At 42.3% G+C, this 22,613-nt stretch overlaps 1 protein-coding gene across 1 annotated transcript in view; it reads left to right on the plus strand.

Moving 5' to 3' along the window:
• The window catches only part of LOC115088647 (neurofilament heavy polypeptide-like), a 611,587-nt gene that overhangs the window by 34,015 nt on the left and 554,959 nt on the right, over nucleotides 1-22,613 (plus strand). Inside the window, exons 7-8 of the mRNA XM_029596909.1 lie at nucleotides 1,510-1,569; nucleotides 12,825-12,884. Coding sequence (XP_029452769.1) covers nucleotides 1,510-1,569; nucleotides 12,825-12,884 — 120 coding nt within the window. The remainder of the gene's footprint in view (nucleotides 1-1,509; nucleotides 1,570-12,824; nucleotides 12,885-22,613) is intronic.

A 22,613-nucleotide genomic window follows, 5' to 3' on the forward strand; every position in this document is an offset into this window, starting at 1 on the left:
GCCAGTTAGATTCAAAAGGCATATTCTGGGTCTTCCAATCCTTTCTGGAAGATATCTCCTTTCCTTCTGCCTCTGCCTCCCCTGCTGCATATGTCTTAGCACCCACACATGTGAAATCATTCTGGGAGCACACAATCCACAAAATGCCTCACTTCCAGCTAAGAAGCCAAACAAGAGAAACATTTACTTGGACTTGGTGCAGGATAACATAAGCAGTCGCACCCTCATCTCTCAGCGCACCTACCCCAAACAATCAAACAATAATTAAATTAATGTCGAAATAGGACCACAGTAGAGTTATTAACACACTCTACTACATCAAGTAAAGGTTATTAGAAAGTGCATTCATAGAACAATCAACATATCATATGGTTCCTCTCCAACGCCCCAGATCAGCCAGAAGTCCTCTTAGGATTTTCAAATGTATTGTAGGCTACTAGCTTATTTATACCTCCTTAGGGCTACTCGCCCCAAATTTAGGATTCACTGCTGAATTTGGCCACACAGCTAGTTGGTGCCAATCTGGTTGTAATGAGATAACTACACCTTGTGGACCCCCCTCCATCTGTACCTAGAACTCAAGTCAACACTAAGCTGTAAGGTACTCATGCACATGTTGAACAGTGTTAAACTCCAGAAAGCAACATGACTCCATGGTGGTATCACTCGTAGAGCACTGATTCACCTGGAGTCCCATTTTGTAACAATGACTTGCCCTTAGGCTAATACATGAGAAGCTGTGAAGCCATAAATCCACCCAACCTAAACTGGGACAAGCAAATCTAACTTTCCCTCTTAATAAACTCCAATAAAATTTAACCCATAAACCCTTTAGAACAGGTTGGAAGGACGAGAACACCAAAACACCCAGGGTAGAGCAGGCTGCACAAGAAATTGACACATGCCATGGAGCATGCCAACACAGAGAGTGTCAGATGAATACCAGAGATTAGTCAGGAAGACCCTGGCAACACCAATGCTACCCTCCCCCATGCCAGTATGAGCCTCACTCGTCCAGTGGGAAAATACAAGCAGTCCAGGTGGGGAGACCAACAGGATGGGCAGGGGCTTGGCCATGTTATTTAGCCCCTGTCCACTCCGGGGCCCCCTGAAAGAGTGTAGTCAAGATGATATATGCGCCTATTACATTTTGAAACTTTATGTAAAACATCCTGCACTTATTGAGCATGCCACTGAAACATGTTTGATATAACCTCATTTTGCAAAAATGAAGTTTGCTACTGATTGGTTTTATGCAAGTTTTATTTATTTATTTTTTTTTTGGAAAATCACTGATATGCAGATTGCATTTAAGTAGGCATCTAATTCCTGTTTTTATGCACATTGCAGCCAACTAACCTATTGAAATGTACCCAGAATAATGAATTAAATTGATAGTGAGCTCTTGCACTTCATCTATATGTCTCATTGTTTCAAAACTGTTTGCAGTCTCACGTTGGGAATTCTTGTTTTATTAAATAACTAATCTGCTATTTTATTCTTTTCTAGTAATTTCCAAAGACAAACTTGAAAGCAAAGAAAAACCCGAAAAGAAAGTTTCACGCAAAGGTTTGATTTCAACATAGTTGTTTTTTTTATATACTGTTTTCTAGGGGAGTGCCACCAAAACATTTTTTTTTGTTTTGTTCATCTTATGTTGTTTCATTTTGGTTCACACTAATTTTGTTTAATGTGTGTTGCAATCCTGTTAATGTGCTAATTCAATTTTGTGTGCACTAATTTGAGTTAGTGCTTGTTAATCATTTTAGTGCATGATAAAAAGAATAAGAAACCAGGACAAAACATACAGCGCATCCCTACTCTTTTCACATATTTGCTCATTCTGACCTAAGTACTTCACTGGACTAGATTTGCTTGTTATTTGCATTCATTCTGCAAAGTAAACAGGAAGTGAGTGAGCATTAACGTCACTTTAAGCAATCCCTCCCTAGGAAGTAGTTGTATTCTTGGAATAAATGAAAGTGAACAGGGTTCTATAGTGAATGGAATTTTATAGGCAAGACATGAACTAAATCTGAACAGAAACAGAAAGCATTTCATATTCAATCTTGGAGTCGTTTATTTATTTAAAATATTTAGATCCTGCCCATTCCAAGGTTCACAATGTGAAAAGAATGGGAAGCAATACATGGGCATGCAATATTCTTGTCACTTGGGTCCATTCTTCCTCCCAACGCAACCTGAAATGCCAAATACTTGTACCTGTTTTTCTCTGATCCAATGACACTCGCCCACTTATTTTTTTTCTCTCGCTACTAAAGTCCTACAGGATCGGGCTCTTACCTCCCTTTTTATTAGGTTTACCATTAACAATGGAATATGATTATCATTAGTTTAATTGTTAGTTATACTTAATATGTGTTCTTAATTTTGTTCTTAATTTATTCTTAATAGATTTATTATGTACACCTTATTTCATATTGACTGTAAAGCTTGTTGCTGGTTTATTGTTTTATTGTAAACCGAGGTGATGTTATTAACGTGCCGCGGTATATAAAAAAAATACAAAATAAATAAAACTTCCCCTCATCTTAGACTAATCAGCCACAGCTTTTTGCAGAACATAGCAATTTTAATCACAATATATAATGATTTTCAAACCCACCACACTGACCCGGAGGGTCTTGAACTTTTACTAACAAGGAGGAAGATGTACTAAACCGCAGAATTTTCTTTGAGTTAGTGGATTGTTTGCATGAAAGTTTGCTACGGATGCAAATGAGCTCTGTAGCAAACTTTCATGCAAAAGACTGCTATAGTGAAGCCAGCAAAAAAGATAACCACGATTCATTGAGATGCAGTTATCTTTTTGGCAAAAAGCCTGTGAAGAAATGTTTGTGCACTGGTTTTTATGGTTTATGGTTTTATTTGTTTTCTATACCATCGCATCAGTTGGGACCATCACAATGGTTTACAATATATAAAATATAAAATCAGAAATACAATACACATAAAAAAATAGTAATAATAGCTAAAATTTAAAAGACATAACTTCTATAGCTGTTAAAATATTGAAAGTATTACAAACTAAAATTTGTACTAAAAATATAAATAAATCAGTGCAATTAATCTCTAAGAAAGTAAGTATACTAAATAAATTTATTTATTTATTTATTTTATTTATTTAAAATTTTTTATATACCGACATTCATCCAGGATATCACATCGGTTCACAGTGTAACGCAAATATACGCCATGCATGGCACTTTACATGGAACAGATAAAACATGTTAACAAGGGAATAACGGGATAAGAGAACATGGGATAAATTGCATTAAATATTAAACAAGAATTGCAATTATATACATATGTACAATGTTGAGAGAACTGAGAGAAAAGGGATTTGGGAATATTAGGGGGGGAGGGGGGAGTGGAGAGCAGAGGGGGGAGAAGAGGGGAGAAGGGGGCGGAAAGAAGAAGGATGGGGCAAAAGCGGGGTACCGAAAGGGGGGCCGTGGAAAGGCAGAGTGGAGATTAGGTGTATGCTTTGGCAAATAGCCAGGTCTTAAGCTTCCGCTTGAAGGATTTCAGGCATTCCTCTTGCCGTAGTTCAACTGGCATTGTGTTCCAAAGGGTCGGCCCGGCGATGGATAGTGCACGGGCTCTTGTGGAGGTTAGTTTGTGGAGTTTGGGAGAGGGGATAGGCATGGTTGCGAGATGTGCATGTCTGGTAGGTTTATTGGACTGGTGTAAGCAGAAGGATTCATTGAACCAGTTCATTTCAGGATTGTATAAAGCCTTGTGGATGAGAGAGAGTGCCTTATATTGTATACGGGATGCTATTGGGAGCCAATGTAGATCTTTTAGAACAGGTGTAATATGGTCATGTTTGCGTAGGTTGGTCAGGATTCGGGCTGTTGTGTTTTGCAGAATTTGAATGGGATGAATGGCGTTGTTAGGAAGGCCGAGGAGCAGGGAGTTGCAGTAGTCTGTTTTGGCAAAGATAGTGGTTTGAAGCACTGTCCGGAAATCAGGGGCATGCAGTAAGGGTTTAAGTTTTTTCAGTGTATGGAGTTTAAAGAAACCATCTTTAAGTATATTGTTGATAAATTTCTTCAGGGTAAAGTGCCCGTCGAGGATGATTCCCAGATCACGGACTTGTTGGGCAAATTTGAACTGTGATAGAGGGGGGAGGATCGAGTGGTTGGGGGGTGAGATGAGCATGATTTCAGTTTTAGTTGTGTTAAGGGCTAGGTGGATGGAAGAGAGGAGATTGTTTATGGATTGGAGGGTATCATTCCAGAAATCCATGGTTTTCGAAAGGGAGTCAGTGATGGGTATGAGCAGCTGAACATCATCAGCGTATATGTAATGGGGGAGATTTAGGCTAGAAAGGAAGTAGCAGAGGGGAAGGATGTAAATATTGAAGAGGGTAGAGGAGAGGGATGATCCCTGAGGGACACCTTGATTAAGGGGGATGGCATTGGATACGTGATTGCCTAGCTGAATTTTGTAATCTCTGTTGCTGAGGTAGGATGTGAACCAGTTGTGGGCAACACCTGTAATGCCTATTTCAGTTAGGCGCTGTAGAAGAATGGGATGGCTGACGGTGTCAAATGCGGATGAGATGTCAAGGAAGGCAAGTATGTATGATTGTCCTTTCTCAAATCCTTTAAGAATGTGGTCAGTCAGTGAAAGTAATAGAGTCTCCGTGCTGTGAGATTTACGAAAGCCAAATTGTGCGGGGGCAAGAATGTGATTGTCTTCAAGGTATTCTGTCAGTTGCTTGTTGACAGTTTTTTCAAGGAGTTTAGCGATGAATGGAAGGTTAGAAATAGGGCGATAATTGGCTAGATCAGAAGGGTCTAGTTTGGGTTTCTTGAGGATCGGTTTGACAATAGCCTGTTTCAGGGGGAGCGGTACCTGTCCAGAGTTAATGGATAGGTTGATAATGTTTGTTAAAGGTTTAGCAATAATATTGGGTATTGTGAGGAGATGTTTTGTGGGTATGGTGTCAGATGGGTGCGTGGAAGGTTTGGCTTTTTTGATAAAGGTTTCAATTTCTAATGTTGAGGTGCAGTCTAGAGAGGATAGCACTGTGGTATTTTTGCTAGTCATTGTATGGATGAGATCAGGTTCGACGAGGTTGATGGGAATAGCAGAAGAGGGGAACTTTGATATTAACTTATCTGTTTTGGTTTGGAAAAAAGTGGCTAATTCTTTGCATTTGGATTTAGCTAGTTCATCAGGGATGTCAGGAGTAGCCGTCTTGGTAAGTGAGTTAACGTAGTCATAAAGAACTTTGGGGTTGTATTGGAATTGGTGTATTTTGATGGCGTAGAAGTCTCGTTTTGTCGTGTTAAGTTTGTCACTGTATAGGTGTAGGGAGGATTTAAATTGTGCCAGATGTGTGTGTGAAGGGTCCTTGCGCCATATCTTTTCAGATTTCCGAAGGTGGTGTTTGAGGTTTTTTAACTCTTGGGAGTACCAAGGTTTCTTACTCTTATTGCTTTGTGGACAGATAAGTTTAGTTTGTAGGGGACAGGTAGTATTGGCTATATTATTGGTGATGTCGTACCAGGAGGCAAGTGCAGTGTCTGCATTGGTGAGTTCAAGGTGTTCAAGGTTATTAGCGACAGCCGAGATGAGGTCATCTCTGGTACAGTTTTTTCTAAAGTGTATGGTTTTATTTGTGTTGTCATGGATGGTAGGTGTCTTGATGGAGAGAGTGGTATTGATGAGGTGATGATCAGACCAGGGGATAGGAGTATGAGAGGGTGAGTCAGTTTGTATGAGGGCATTTGTAAAGAGGAGGTCAAGGGTATGACCCGCCTTGTGAGTAGGTAAATGGATGGATTGCTTGTAGCCTAAAGCATTTAATGAATCAAGAATGGCATCACATGCAGGGGTGCGGGGGGTGCTGTCTACATGCAGGTTAAAATCACCAAGTATGATTGCTGGAGTGTTGATGGAGATGTTTGTTGCAATGTATTCAATGAGGGTTGAAGGGTTGTTATGTAGGATACCTGGAGGGGCATAAATAAGGCATAATTGTAAAAAAGGGGATTTGAATAGGCCTATTTCAATTTTTGGCGGGGGCAGGATAGTGTGGAGAATCATGTTAAATTTTTTCTTTATGATTAAAAGTAAACCACCTCCTTTCCTTTTCGGCCTAGGGATGGAGAAAATGTCGTAAGTTTCGGAAGGAAATTGGTTTAAGAGAACAGAGTCAGATTCCTTTAGCCAGGTCTCTGTTATAGCACAGATGTCTGGGTCTTGGTCGGTGAGAAGGTTGCAGAGGAGAGGTATCTTTTTGTTTAGAGATTGGACATTAAGTAGGACGAGGGATAGAGCAGTGAGGCCGATGATTTGGGTAAGGGGGGGGGAGATCATAGTGGGGAGGATTGTTCTAATATGTGACTGGTGTCGTGGGTATAGGGGGGTGTTGGGTCTGCGTTTGTTATATTTGAGTATGGTGATCTGGTGCTGATGCATGTTGTAATGTGAGGTGTTGGTGGGTGGTGTGTGAATGGAAATAGAAAGAGTTAGGGGGGGAGGTTAGTGAGTAGTGAATAGGTTGTTTTAAGCTATCATGAAGTGGACAGGGCAGAGGCGGGGGTGTAGATTTGTGAATGGGTAGAGGGGGGTGAGGGGGACCTGGTCGGATTAGATCAGGCGCGACCTTTTGAGCAAGATGACAGAAGGGGGACGGGAGGTACTTGAAAACGTATTTAGCAATAAAGAACAGTAGTTGAGTTATGTACATTAGATGGAAGAAAAACAGTAGAAGAGAGTGCAAACTCACAGTGCTGAATTAAGTGGTCGGAGCACAGCGTGAAGGGCAGAGCCAAGACTGAACGTACTCTTACCCTAGCAATAGTGTCTTCTTTCTAAGTCCTTCTTTCTTTCTTACTTAGCTCTTTGTCCACAGCTGGGCAGTGATGCAGCGGGGGCTGTCCTTGATGTAGATCTCGCGGGTTAGTTGATAGGGTGGACGACGGCGTGTTGAGGAGTGGGGACTGAAATCAATGTTTGGTGCCGTTCGTCAGGGCTGCTCGAAGGGGCGCTCAAAGGGGCAGGCCCCTTTGTCGCGCGCCGACAAATAAATATTATTATTTATTTAATAATAAATACATTATTAAGACAAAATAAAAGAATTAAAAAACAAGAGTGGGAATTACTGTTTTCTGCTACTCGTTCTCTGTGTATGCACATTTGAACAGCCACGTTTTCAAGTCAGATTTAAATTTCTTTTTGTCAGTTTGCAGCCCAATTGTGTTGCAACTGCTTTGCCTGATTTTGCCTCACAGCATATCATTAATTCTGATTTTAAATGAAATTTGGAACATGATAAACCATGCATGAAATTTTACTACAGTGGAAGCCAAAAACCTGTGAAAAAAATTAGCAAAAGGTGTCTTAGAGACAAAAATGCCCCCAAACCCTAAAATGGCAGGTTCTCTGCAAGCTTTTGCATGTAAATCTCTGTTTGTCATTTTATTTTTCACAGGTCAGTACATCACCTCTAACACATAAATGAGGTGGTTGTACAACATCATTCGATGTTGTCATCTGAATCCAATTCCTTTCCCCCCTCATCATCAAAGAGAGGAGAGTAATATTGCAGTTGCATCATAAGAACATAAGAACATAAGGAATTGCCATTCTGGGTCAAGCCAAGGGTCCATCAAGCCCAGCATCCTGTTTCCAACAGAGGCCAAGCCACAAGAACCTGGCAATTACCCAAACCCTAAGAAGATCCCATGCTACTGATGCAATTAATAGCAGTGGCTATTCTCTAAGTAAACTTGATTAATAGCCGTTAATGGACTTCTTCTCCAAGAACTTATCCAAACCTTTTTTGAATCCAGCAACAATAACTGCACTAACCACATCCTCTGGCAACAAATTCCAGAGCTTTATTGTGCATTGAGTGAAAAATAATTTTCTCCAATTAGTCTTAAAAGTGCTACTTCCTAACTTCATGGAATGCCCCCTAGTCTTTCTATTATTTGAAAGGGTAAATAACTGATTCACATCTACTCATTCAAGACCTCTCATGATCTTAAAGACCCCCCTCAGCCGTCTCTTCTCCAAGCTGAACAGCCCTAACCTCTTTAGCCTTTCCTCATAGGGGAGCTGTTCCATCCCCTTTATCATTTTGGTTGCTCTTCTCTGTACCTTCTCCATCGCATCTATATCTTTTTTGAGATGAGGTGACCAGAATTGTACACAGTATTCAAGGTGCGGTCTCACCATGGAGCGATAAAGAGGCATTATGACATTTTCCGTTTTATTAACCATTCCCTTTCTAATAATTCCTAACATTCTGTTTGCTTTTTTGACTGCTGCAGCACCCTGAGCCGACAATTTTAAAGTATTATCCACTATGATGCCTAGATCTTTTTCCTGGGTGGTAGCTCCTAATATGGAAACTAACATCATGTAACTACAACAAGGGTTATTTTTCCCTATATGCAACACCTTGCACTTGTCCACATTAAATTTAATCTGCCATTTGGATGCCCAAACTTCCAGTCTTGCAAGGTCCTCCTGTAATGTATCACAATCCGCTTGTGATTTAACTACTCTGAATAATCTTGTATCATCCGCAAATTTGATAACCTCACTCGTTGTATTCCTTTCCAGATCATTTATATAAATATTGAAAAGCTCCGGTCCAAGTACAGATCCCTGAGGCACTCTACTGTTTACACTTTTCCACTGAGAAAATTGACCATTTAATCCTACTCTCTCTGTTTCCTGTCTTTTAACCAGTTTGTAATCCATGAAAGGACATCGCTTCCTATCCCATGATTTTTTAGTTTTCTTATTTATTTATTTATTTATTTATTTATTTATTTATTTGGAGTTTTTATATACCGAGGTTTAGCAAAAGCCTTTAACCCGGTTTACATTGGAACAAACAATTATACATAGAACAAGTCATATAACAAAACTTTACGTATGGAACAGGTCATGGAACAAGGTTGTAACAAGTTATATCTGAAATCAGTTAAAGGGAGAGAAGGTGAAACAATGAAGGTAGTTAAGAACTAAGGGCTCGGGGCAATGCAGGTTCATATATAGGTTAGGTAGGTAACATCTAATATATATAACATAAGGTCATAAGAAAATGCCATACTGGGTCAGACCAAGGGTCCATCAAGCCCAGCATCCTGTTTCCAACAGTGGCCAATCCAGGCCATAAGAACCTGGCAAGTACCCAAAAACTAAGTCTATTCCATGTAACCATTGCTAATGGCAGTGGCTATTCTCTAAGGGGTAGATTTTCAAACCGCGCGATTTGGTGTACTTTTGCTGGCGCATCAGGCGCCAGCAAAAGTACGCGGGATTTTAGTAGATACGTGCGTAGCCGCGCGTATCCGCTAAAATCCTGGATCGGTGCGCGCAAGGCTATCAATTCTGTATAGCCGGCGCGCGCCGAACTGCGCAGCCTACCCCTCACTTTCCCCTCCCTTCCCCTACCTAACCCACCCGCCCGGCCCTGTCTAAACCCTCCCCCTTACCTTTGTCGGGGGATTTACGCCTCCCGGAGGGAGACGTAAATCCCTGCGCGCCAGCGGGCCGCTAGCGTGCCGGGATGCGACCTGGGGGCGGGTCTGGAGGGCGCGGCCACGCCTCCGGACTGCCCCGGGCCGTAGCCACGCCCCCGGGCCCGCCCCCGGAACGCTCCCGACACGCCCCAAAAACGCTGCGCGGTTCGGGCCCGCCCCCGATATGCCCCCGACACCCCCCCTCAGAAAACCCCGGGACGTACGCGAGTCCCGGGCTCTGCGCGCGCCGGTAGGCCTATGTAAAATAGGCTCACCGGCGCGCAGGGCCCTGCTCGCCTAAATCCGCCCGGATTTGGGCGGATTTAGGCGAGCAGGGCTCTTAAAATCCGCCCCTAAGTGAACTTAATAGCAGGTAATGGACTTCTCCTCCAAGAACTTATCCAATCCTTTTTTAAACACAGCTATACTAACTGCACGAACCACATTCTCTGGCAACAAATTCCAGAGTTTAATTGTGCGTTGAGTAAAAAAGAACTTTCTCCGATTAGTTTTAAATGTGCCCCATGCTAACTTCATGGAGGGTCCCCTAGTCTTTCTACTATCCGAAAGAGTAAATAACTGATTCACATCTACCCGTTCTAGACCTCTCATGATTTTAAACACCTCTATCATATCCCCTAATCATAACGGATTATAATAAAAACAGTTATTGAAAGGATATAGTTGGGGATATACGTGTACAGCGGGGTAGTGTCTAGCACAAACTGCTAACAGGTTTCTGGGGGCTGGGAAGATAGCAGAGGAGAGGGGGTAAAGTAGGAGGGAGGACCAGGTGGAAGGGGGTGGTGTCGGTAGAGGGTGGAGGGTGTAAGCTCGGGTAGTCTAAAAGTAGGATCTGAGAGTAGAGGGTAGGGGGGGAGGGATGAAGGAGGCAGGGAGGAGAAGGGGGTGGGAGGCATGAGGTAGAGATGGGGGTAAAGACTGAGAAGGAGGATGATATCAAAAGGAAATGAAAGGTAGGGATTGGTGGAGTTAGCCTATTTCATCATGAGTGTAATTAGCCTATGCCATCTCTGAAAGTCTGGCTGAAGATCCAAGTTTTCAGTTCTTTTTTGAATGATTTGCTTTCACTGATTGAGGTGAGGTAGTGTGGTAGGGCATTTCATAGGTTTGGCCCCGCGATGGAGAGAACTCTGTTTCTGGTATTCGTAAGCTTCGCCATGGGGTATGCGGGTACGTCAAGTAGTAGTTTGCCAGCAGCTCTGGTGTTCTGTTGAGGTTTGTGTAGATGGAACATTTTACTGATTGAGGAGTTGTCCGTATTGTGTAATGCGTTATGAATGATAGTAAGGGTTTTGTATTCTATTCTCTGTGTGATTGGTAGCCAGTGTAGACTTCTTAGAAGCCTCTCATGAGGGACTTTGTCAAATGCCTTCTGAAAATCCAAATACACTACAACTACCGGTTCACCTTTAAACACATGTTTATTAACCCCTTCAAAAAAATGAAGCAGATTTGTTAGGCAAGACTTCCCTTGGGTAAATCCATGTTGACTATGTTCCATTAAACCATGTCTTTCTATATGCTCTATGATTTTGATCTTGAGAATAGTTTCCACTATTTTTCCTGGCACTGAAGTCAGGTTCACTGGTCTATAGTTACCCGGATCACCCCTGGAGCCTTTTTTAAATATTGGGGTTACATTGGCCACCTTCCAGTCTTCAGGTACAATGGATGATTTTAATGATAGGTTACAAATTTTAACTAATAGATCAGAAATTTAATTTTTTATTTCCTTTAGTACTCTAGAATGCATACCATCCGGTCCAGGTGATTTGCTACTCTTTAGTTTGTCAATCTGGCCTTTTAAATCTTCCAGGTTCACAGTGATTTCATTCAGTTCATCTGACTCATCACCCCTGAAAGCCATCTCAAGAACTGGTATCTCTCCAACATCCTCATTAGTAAACATGGAAGCAAAGAATTCATTTAGTCTTTCTGCAATGGCCTTGTCTTCCTTAAGAGCCCATTTAACCCCATGGTCATCTAATGGTCATGAAAAGCATCAAAGATCATTGGATAAGAGTAATAATCCCATGCCTTCTGTTAAGGGTAGTAAATGCTGCCCTGTGCAGGTTACCCCCATGCTTATCGGTTCTCCAGACTGTAAAAGTCGGGGCCTCATTGGTTGTTGTCTAAATCCTTTCCCCCTTTTCCCCAGCCGCTGAAGCAGAGACCAATGATGCAGTTACATCAAAAGCATCACGTTTTAGTGGTTAAGGGTAGTAACCTTCACACTAGCAAGTCACTCCCATGCACCCTTTTCTTCATTTCGATCCAAATGACTGTCAGCATGGCTTAATGGTGAGGTGAAAGATACAGTTAAAGCGAAAAGGGCATCTTTCAAAAAAAATGGAAAGCAGACCCTAAGTACTGACAAGTTAGTTGTAAAACAGCAGGCAAGAAAGAATTTGAGAAGAAGCTTGCCATATAGGCAAATCTAATGATAAAATATTTTTCAAACTTTTGAAGCAAAAAGCCTATAAAGGGAGTCAATAGGGCCACTAGATAACCATGGGGTATTCAGGAAGGACAAGGAAATAGCAGCAAAACTCAAGGAATTCCTTTCCTCTGTCTTTACTGAGCAGAATGTTGGGTACGTAACCCACACCAAAAGCATTCTTTGATGGTGATTATTCTGAGCAGCTAAAGTAAATCTCTGGGATGTTGGAAGATTTAATAGATCAAAATGACAAACTCTATAGTAATAAATCACCAAGACTATATAGTATTCATCCCAGAGATCTGAAAGAACTCAAACACGAAATTTCAGAACTACAGTATTACTAGTAAACCATAATATCATTTAAAACAGCCTCAGTTGGTGCATGAGAGGGGCAAAGTGGTACGTACTGTGGCTATGAATGCCCAAAGGCAATGGGAGGGGACAGAGCAGCATCAACTGTGGAAGGAACCCCTAAGGTACTGAGAGAAGGAGAAAGCACTAGAAACACCCCCAAAGCTCCATGAGAAGGGGGAAAACAGCCCAACTAAAGGCAAAAACATCTCAAGGCATCTTGAGAGGGACAAAGCAGCACAACCCGTGAAAGGGTCAAAGCACAATGAAAATTGTCAAAGTTGGCTTTGCGTGTAAAAAGGGAGAGCTCTGTGCCTAAACCCAATTTACAGATGCAAATCGCCATTTTCACATGTGAAGAGGACTCTATGAAATTTGGAGCACTACAGTCCCTAGAACTCATATTGTTCATTATTTTAAAATGTTATGCAGTCTCACTTTGGAAATTATTGTTTTCTTAAATAACTTGTTGTTTTATTCTTTTCTAGTAATTCTGAAAGACAAACCTGAAAGAAAAGAGAAACCTGACAAAAAAGCTTTACCCAAAGGTTTGCTTTTAATAAAGTTTTATTATACTGCCTTCACATACAGTACTAATCTAGCCCAGGTATAGCAGTGGGCAAAACTAACTGATTTGCATTCATATTGCAAAATGAACAGGCAGTCAGTGAACATTAATGTCACTTTTAAGCAATCCCTCTGTAGAAGGTAGGTTTGTTCCTGGATTAGTTATTACAGGAGTAATTGATGCTGAACTTGAAATACATGATTGGAGTTCTGTAGTTAAATCTAGAACTAAGTTTGAATGTGCACAGAGACTAATTTTACATTCAATCTTTGAGTAATTCCTCAGTGTGAAATAAACAGGGAGCAAAGTCAGACTAATCCAGAACTGAATATCATACTAATCAGTAGAGTCACATGTTAGTGAAAACAGTTTTAGTAAATTATAGTATTTGTGAAGCAACTTAAATGTATAGATTGCAAAGTGCTATCCTCTGTTTAGGCATCATGCAGCCTTAAATTTGTTCTGGAACTAAAGAAAAGCAGGCTTTTGGTTTGGCTTATGCACTCTTTGGTCTGTATACTGAAACCATGAACATGTTCCACTCCTGATGGCATTTGTTGCTGTGTGGACACTTGTCCTCTGAGACAATCAACTTTTTTTTTTTTATATGCTACCAAAGGGCTGATTTACTAAGCTGCAAATTTTGCAAGATTGCCCGCCATAGGTAACCTTCAAAATTGTCATGTGTGTTAAAACCCGCTTTAGCACCTGATTCACTTAGATCAGACTGCAGCCATACTGAAAGAGTCATGTTGAAAGGAAAACTGGTCTTTGAGTTTGACTGTGCTCTGGATATAATTGTCTTTTATAGTACTCCTCCTTGGTGACATGCTTTCATTGGAAATAAAATGGGACATTTTAACAAAATATCCCATTTCAATTTAATTTGTTTGGCAATTGAAACAAAAAAAGAACAAACTTTTTCTATTTTTGGTTTAATTTTCAAAGTTAAAATCCTGCAAGTGCCAAAAAAAAAAAAAGAAAACCCATGTTCGCGCTGCATTACCTGCCATCCCTTGCTCCCGACCTTACTTACCAATCAAGAGCTTAAAAATTAGGCAGTAATCATCCCGGTTGCTCCTGCCCTGCCATTGCTTTTCTCAGAATGGCACCTCCTGAACCAAGACTGGATCCATATTTTTTTGTTTTCCCTACGAGAAAATGGTGCTGGCCATTTTATTATTTATTTATTTATTTATTTTGAATTCTTATATACCGACATTCTTGTAAAGTATACAGATCATACCGGTTTACAGTGTAACAGAACTGTCGCAAGTGGCGATTACATAGAACATAGAACATAAAATGTTAGAACATCGGAACACTTTGTACATAAAATATTAGAGCATCAGAACATTGGGAACATTTGGAGAATGCAAGGAACAAATGGAAACCTTATAAACTGAATGTGAGGTAACTATAAGACATTAATGCCGTAATATTGTAAAAGACTTAAGACTTGAAACTAGGGTTCAGGGGAGTAAGGGGGGAGTAAAAGGGAGGTGAAATTGGAGGGCGAGGTAGGTCGGGCGGAAAGGATCAAAAAGGTGGGATTGAGCGGGTGGAAGAAACAGAGGAAAAAGGCTCCCCGATGAGGCCTCGGGGACTGTGTCAAGAGTGGGGTGTGACCAATTTATCCTCGTGCCTTAGTCCATGTTCTTCGAGAAGTGTCGGAGTGAGCTTGAGTTTCCGGGAAGGCTTGCATGAAGAGCCATGTCTTTAGATTTTTCTTGAAGGTTTGGTGACTAGGTTCTTGCCATAGATCTGGTGGAAGAGTATTCCATGGAGTAGGCCCTGCTGTTGAAAATGCTCGTTTTCTTAGCGAGAATTTGGCCAGGGAGGGTATACAGGGAGCCTTTGTAAGCTCTCCTGACTGGTCTGTCTGAAGTGTGTGGACGGAATTGATTACTGAGCTTGAGACTTCTAAACCTCATGTTTTGAGAGAAAACCTTATCAGATATCAATATGAGACCATCAGCTAGAGTTATAAGACTCCAGATCAACATGGCATACATACTCATATACACACAACACATACGATACCCCTTGTTCAACTCCAATGTGTACAATGACCAACGACAAATGTTTAACACAACTACAACCGGAAGACCAGGCACCTATCCCATCATGGTCCAGAAAGTCTCACACCACCCTCACAATAAACCTCCCATACCTAATCCATTCATCACAATCCTGGACAAAGAATGATATTTGAACTCTGCCCCACCAAAACATAAACTGATTTACACTTCCTAAGTCCCGGAAGCTTTCCACCATCTAGACTATGCCAATTGAAGTTAAAGAATATTACACAAACATAGTCCTACCATGTCTAAAACCAGCTAAACCTTAACAGGTGAATTTTCAAAGGAGCTGCACGCCTAAATGTAACATATTATTGTAGCAATTTTCAAAAGCCATTTACACATGTAAAGTGCACTTATGCATGCAAATCCTATGGACAATTCAAAGGCATATATTGTAACAATTTTCAAAAGCCTGTTTACAAGAATAAAGTGCATTTACATGTGTAAAACCTAAATTTAAGCATGCAAATGTTTTTTTTTTTTAAATCAGGCCCTATGTGAGCATATCACACTTAGGGGTAGATTTTATAAAAGTACGCCCGCGCGTACGAGCGTAGCTGCGCGTAACTTTTAAAATCTGGGGTCGGCGCACGCAAGTTTGCGCAAAATCGGCAGCCTGTGCTCGCCGAGCCGTGCAGCCTGCCTCCGTTCCCTCCGAGGCCGCCTCGGAGGGAAATTTCCTTCCACCCCCCTCCCTTGCACCTTCCCCTCCCTTCCCCTAACTAACCCATCCCCCGGCCCTAACTAATTCACCCCCTACCTTTATTGCGAAAGTTACGCCTGCCAAAGGCAGACGTAAATTGTGTGTGCTGGGCCGGCTGCCGGCACGCCATGGTCTGGTCTGGGGGCTGGTCCAGAGGCTACGGCCACACCTCCGGAACACCCCCAATGACGCGCCGGCCACGACACGCCCCCAACATGCCCCCGATGACACACCGGTCGTGACACGCCCCCGACACGCCCCCCCCAGGAAAGCCCCGGGACTTACGAGCATCCCGGGGCTTTGCGTGCGCTGGCAGCCTTTGCAACATAAGCTCGGCATGCGCAGGGGGAGCTTGGGGCAGGTTTTCGGAGGGTACACGTGTATCTTACGCGCATACCCTTTGAAAATCTGCCCCTTAATATCAGTCCAAATGGGACAGAATATGGAAATACCAACTAAAAGAAAGCCCATCACCTTCCCTGCAAGTTGAACCATTGGTTCTGGTAGGACTTAGTTGGAATATGGCACAGGCTAGGAGCTGGAAAAAAGCACAGGCTGGGAGCTGGAACAAGGCACAGGCAGGGCTGAAGGCAAGGCTGGTAATGAAGGCAGGCAGGAGCTGGATACAGGTAGGGCTGGATGGGCAATCAAGGGCTTAAAGTGAGGGCAAGACCTGGACTGGAAACAGGGACTGGACAGGATAGGACAAGACAGGACAGGACAAGATAAGGCTAGACAAGGACTGGACAAGGACAGAACTAGAACAAGCAACAATAAACAAGAAGGCCCAAACAGTGCACAAGGCTGGGCTAGGTGAACCTAAATGATCTGAAGGCTGCAAGGCAAGACTTGGAAGCCCAGGAGAACACTGAGCAAGACAGGAAGGCCTGGAAGGCCACAGAATAAGGCAGGGAGGCCTGGAAGGCCACAAGTCAAGGCAGGAGGCCAAGGTGGGCCATATGGTAGGCAGAAGGCTGAGAAGTCCAAAAGAAAGGAAAGCAAGGCAAGGATGACCAGGTCAAGAAGCCAAGGTGATTTGATGAAGAAGTAAGAAGAGTATGGAGCGACTGGGCTAAATAGGTCTGGGACTGCCACATCATGTGATCAGCAGGGAGGTGGCTAGAGAGGCTATGACCTCTCTAGCCACCTCCCTGATGACCTCTGCTGGTGGGGGAGCTGCATAGCAGGCAGAATCATGACATTAAGATGGAAAATACAGTGCAAATCATACCATGAAAGAGAACAAAGATGCAACCACTTTGAAAAGTTTTACAAATATAGGCCTTGAAGATGTAAATAAACTCACTGAACAACTAGAAAATGGAGGTTGCACATCAGACCCATGTAAGAACCTACCAAAGTCAAGCCTATCCTACCTAGTAAAAACTGTAAATGCATCTCTACAGCAAGCAAGGACACTATTCACTCATTAAAGTCAACCCAAGTCAGGAAACAGAAATTCACCATGACACAAACATCACCAGCAATTCATTACAATTCAATAACACCCTTTTGCTTGTTCTGGATATCACCCTACACCCACAACAGGAGGTGAAGGGTCTGGGAGTCATCCTAGATTCTGCACTGAGCGTAGAGAGTCAAGTAACAGCAGTGAGAATTCTAGCACCTCTGAATGGTGGAAAAATGACACCCTTTTCTGATACCAGTCATGGAAGCAATAACACTTGCACACTTAAGATTTCTACAATACCATGCTCACAGGGCTACCAAAAAATACAATGAATAAACTTTAGGTACTGCAAAATGCTGCTAACAAAACTATCAAGGGTAGCAAAAAAGAGAAAGATGCCTCTTCCTTCTTAATATAGCTACACTGGATTCCCATTTGCAGTGTGTCAAATCTAAGGTCCTATCATTCATTTAAGATACTGAAAATCATTGTCTCTGTGTTTCTGACCAAATAGGTAAAAGAGTATTGTCCAACAAAAACCCTTTGCTTAAGCCAACAACAGCAGCTGGCTGCCCCACCTCTTAAAACAATTTAACTGAAAAAAACAAGAAGCAGAGTCCGGAGAGGTGTGGCACCAATTTTAGGAATGTACATCCCTCCTACTTACAAGGAATCAATGACTACTTATTTGGCATATGCAGAGTCAAAATATGCATTTTGGTTCACTCATTTGTTTTTTTAGGCCACCTTCATTTGTTTAGTTTGCTTCAAACAAAAAAAAATGTGTTTCTTTGTTTTATTTTTCATTCATTTACCATTATAATCAAAGGGGGAAGCAACACAGCCTATTTTGGTCTTCCAAACTAGTATTTTACATAGTAACATAGTATTATCGGCAGAAAAAGATGAAATGGTCCATCCAGTCTCCCCAGCAAGCATGGTGGCAGCTGCTACTCTAAGCAAGTTACCCCAAAGTGTCCACCAAGGGCTGTAACAACTGCTCCATGCAGGTTACCCCATGTGTCTATTAAGACTAATAACTACCGCTCCATGCAGGTTACCTTCATGCCTTATGTTCAGGATAATATAATGCAACATTTTTACAAGGTGAGTAGCCTTTCTGATAATTCAGACAATACTGCTTTAATGTTCTTTATTTTTGGACTTGGCCATAGAAGCTTTAACCCCAATGTCAGTGTATCAGTACCCCAGATCATAAAAGACGGGGCCCAGTGTTGTTTGTCTTCAGAATCCAATACCCTTTTTTCCCTGCCCCACCATCAAAGTGGAGAGCGATGCTGCAGTTGTATGTAACGACCAAACGAAGAAGAAGATTGGTAAACACCAAGGAGTTTATTAATATATTCTGTTATAAAAAGCCCGACTCAGGCTGAGTTTCGCTCTGTTTTGAGCTGCTTCAGGGGCTGTTGAAAAATGATAGCGGTGTTTGCCTTAATGCAACAATTCATGCAGATACATATCGGTAGTCCTTAAATTCCATATATTGTGCTAAAAACCTCTGTTTAAGCAGGTTTTTGAAAAAAGCCTGAGGTAGTCCATTAACAAATGTCCATACAGATTCCTTGCAAGAAGCTTGAGTCGGGCTTTTATAACAGACTATATTAATAAACTCCTTGGTGTTTACCGATCTTCTTCTTCATTTGGTCGCTACTTGCAATATTGGATCGGTTTGCAGTTGTATGTAAAACATCAAGGCTAATTGATTAAGGGTAGTAATCACCCATGCCTTCTGGTTAAGGGTTCTAACTGGAATTCCGTGCAGGTTACCCTCCCCCCCCCCCCCCCCCCCCCCCCCCGGGCACCCTTTTCTTCATTATCATCCTCAAGCATTTAGGAATCCACAGTGTTTATCCCATTCCTTTTGAATTTGTTTACTGTTTTTATCCTCAGCACCTCTTCCAGAAGGGCATTCCAGGCATTCTCCACCTTCTCCATGAAACAATATTTCCTTATGCTGGTTCTGAGCCTTACCCTAGTTCTACTGTGTTTCCTTTCCAATGAAAAAAGTTCATCGTTTGTACATTGCTAAATCCTTTTAGGTATCTGAAGGTCTTTACCATATTCCCCCCCCCCCCCACACACACACCTCCTCTCTTTCCAGAGTATACATATTCAGATCCTTGAGTCTTTCCTCATAAGTCTTCCCGTACAGACTCATCACCATTTTGGTCACCCTTTATTGGGCCGCCTCCATCCTGTCTCTATCCTTTCTGAGATATGGGCTTCAGTACTGAACACATTACTCCAGGTGAGGCCTAACCAAGGATCTGTACAAGGGCATCACTACCTCCTTTTTCTTACTGATTAGTCCTCTTTCTATGTAACCCAGCATTATTCTGGCTTTAGCTATCACCTTGTCACATTGCCTGGCTGCCTTCATATTGGCAGATACTATCACCCCAAGGTCCCTCTCCCAGTATGTGCACATCAGTCTTTTACTCTTATCACATACAGTTCTTTTGGATTACCTCACCTCAGATGCACTTCTTGGCATTGAATCCCAGCTGCCAAATCCTCAACCAGCCTTCAAGCTTTATTAAATCAATTTTCATTCTCTCTACTTCTTTAGGCTTGTCCACCAGTTTTATTTTCTAATGATACTGGAGAGTAAATATCATCAGAAGGGTGAAGGCATGAAGAGCCCAAGGACCTGCAGTGGAGCTAAACAGTTCCAGCAGTAGTAGGAGCTCTCCAAAGCACTGTCAGAAGAGCAAAGCAGCAGCAAAAGTGGCCAGAATACCCTAAGGCTCCAGAATTAGGATAAAGGGCACCATCTTTAGTGAGACAAAGCCCCCCAAGGCTGTACAAGAGAAGCAAAGCAGCACCAAGTATGGCATGAACAGCTCAAAGCACCATGAAGGGAGAACAAAGCACCAAAAGTGGAAGAAACATTCCTAAGTCAGTGACAGAGCATCAAAGCAAATGAAAGAGTGGCATGAAGACCCCAAAGCATCATGAAAGGTGCAAAGCAGCTACCCAAAGTGTCAAGAACACCACAAGGCTCCCAATTAGGAACAAAGGGCAACAACCAAATTGGTAGAAAGCCCTAGGCAGGAGGAACCAGAAGAAATCCCTGGAGGAGGCCTGATGTCATTTCCATATGGCATCATTAGATGAAGGAGCTGGCTGTTCAGGCTTGGAGTTGATCTTCATGGGAGATCAATAACAAGATGCTACTGACTAGAGACAACAAATGCTCTTTAGCCACTAGCTGTTTTATATCCTGTGATTCATAGAATCCAGGATATGATCTTTCTTCCTGAATCGGTTGTTGTAAATATTGCCTTTATTACTTGAGAAGCAATAATAATGAAGGAGCTAGGTCCTGGACTTGGGAGCTGCAGTTCTGCTGCTTCTGCCTTTTTTTTTTTTTTTTTGTGGTATAATTTGTTGAAGGCTAAATACTGGAAGAAAGCAATAGATGTAAGAACTGTAAGGGAATGCAGTTTGAAGATAAAGTCTAAGAGAGCATGAATCCATTAAAAATAATTAGGTGGGCAAGGCTTGTTTAAAGCAGTGGTCCCCAACCTTTTTTGCACCAGGGACCGGCTTCAAGCAAGACCATTTTTCCATGGCCCGGCAGGGTGGGGCAGGGGCGGGGCTTTGGTCATATGAGGGCGGGGTTATGGAGGGGGTTAGATTTTAGTGCACACTTATCATTTAATTATGACATTTATAATGTGAATGTGACTCAGCTCTCCATAGGTTCTCACATGTGTGACACACTGACCCATGATCGTCACGGGGCTAGATGTAAAAGTACAGTTTGTATCCACGGGAACCCCCCTGACCCACAATAATGGATGTAAAGCAGAATTATGACATTCCCCATACAACTCACCCTACAAAAAAGATATTCTGGTTCTGGTGACATCTCAGTAACAGTAACTCAAACTCCTTCTACTTCCAGGCTCAATAGCCCTACTTATGAAAAGACAGCAGTTTACCACCAATGCATGTCCTCTGAGAAAACACAACAAATAAGACCGATACAAACGCTTACATGCTAGCAAAATATCTCATCTCGGTAACAGACACAGAACCGACCTAACATACTCCCAGGATCTGTAGTAATGCACATAAACTAATCCGCACACAGTTACACCTGTATTATGGAATACACTCAAACAGGAGCAACCCTATCTATGAAAAGGCAACACTATAAATATTAAATCAGGCCCTAAAAACCAATACACCTCTTATTAGGAAAACAGAACTAGCAAGCAGCTATAGATCCCCACACAGAAATAATTGTAAAACTATACTAATAAGCAGAATAAATGTTTCAAAACAGCTATGAACAGAATAGCATCCAACAATTAAAAACTCATAAAAACTATTAAACATTCTCCAAACACCAATAAAATATTTCAAAAAAGCAGACATCACACAATTAAAATGGCAGTCAAGAAAAATAAACTTAAAAAGCCACTTTTACTTACCCCCTCCAGCAGCTGTCCTACTCCCCTTCCCTGCAAGCCGTGGCACACACCAGAAGCAGCAGTAGAAGCTAAGCTCTATACTTATGGTCCTCTTCCTTAGTGCCCATGACTCACACACACACCATATAAGTCATGCCCCCATGACCAGTTTCTGTCTCTCACACACCAATCATCTCCCAAACAGTCTTTAGCACACACACACACACCAGTCACCTTCCTGAACAGTTTCTCTCATGCCATACACACACACAGAGGCTTCCCACTCCCGTGTTCTACTTACATATATGGGCTTCTCACACTCATAATCACTTTCTCTGTCTCTCTCTCTCACACACACACACACACTCACCAGTCTCTCACTCCCATGTTCTCTTTCAGATATATAGGCTTCTCCCTCCCATGAGGTGTCTCACACACACCCAGGTTTCTCACTCCCATGCTCACTCTTCACATGCACAGGCTTCTCATTCCCATAATCACTTTATTTCTCTCTCTCACACACACACACCAGTCACCTGATCTCGCTCATGCATACACACACACACAGGCTTCCCACTCCCATGTTCTCTTTCAGATATACAGGCTTCTCCCTCCTATGCTGTGTCTCACACACACCCAGGTTTCTCACGCCCATGCTCACTTCTCTTCACATGCACAGGCTTCTCATTCCCATAATCACTTTCTCTCTGTTACACACACACCAGTCTCTCTCATTTCCATGCTCACTCTCCACGTGCACAGGCTTCTCATTCCCTGAATCACATTCTCTCACATTCACACACACCAGTCTTTTTCTCTCACACACACCGTCACCTTACCAAGCAGTCTCTCTCTCTCTCATGCATGCACACTCACCCAGGTTTCTCACTCCCATGCTTTCTTTCACCCCCACACCAGGCTTCTTACGCCCATGCTTTCTCACATACCCAGACTTCTCACTTCCATGCTTTTTCTCTCTCACACACACACACATCAGTCACCTCCCTGACTAATGTCTCACACTCTCACATACACATCAGTCATCTCCCTGAGCAATCACTTTCAT

This window comes from Rhinatrema bivittatum, chromosome 3 (assembly GCF_901001135.1).
Source record: "Rhinatrema bivittatum chromosome 3, aRhiBiv1.1, whole genome shotgun sequence".
Classification (NCBI taxonomy): domain Eukaryota; kingdom Metazoa; phylum Chordata; class Amphibia; order Gymnophiona; family Rhinatrematidae; genus Rhinatrema; species Rhinatrema bivittatum.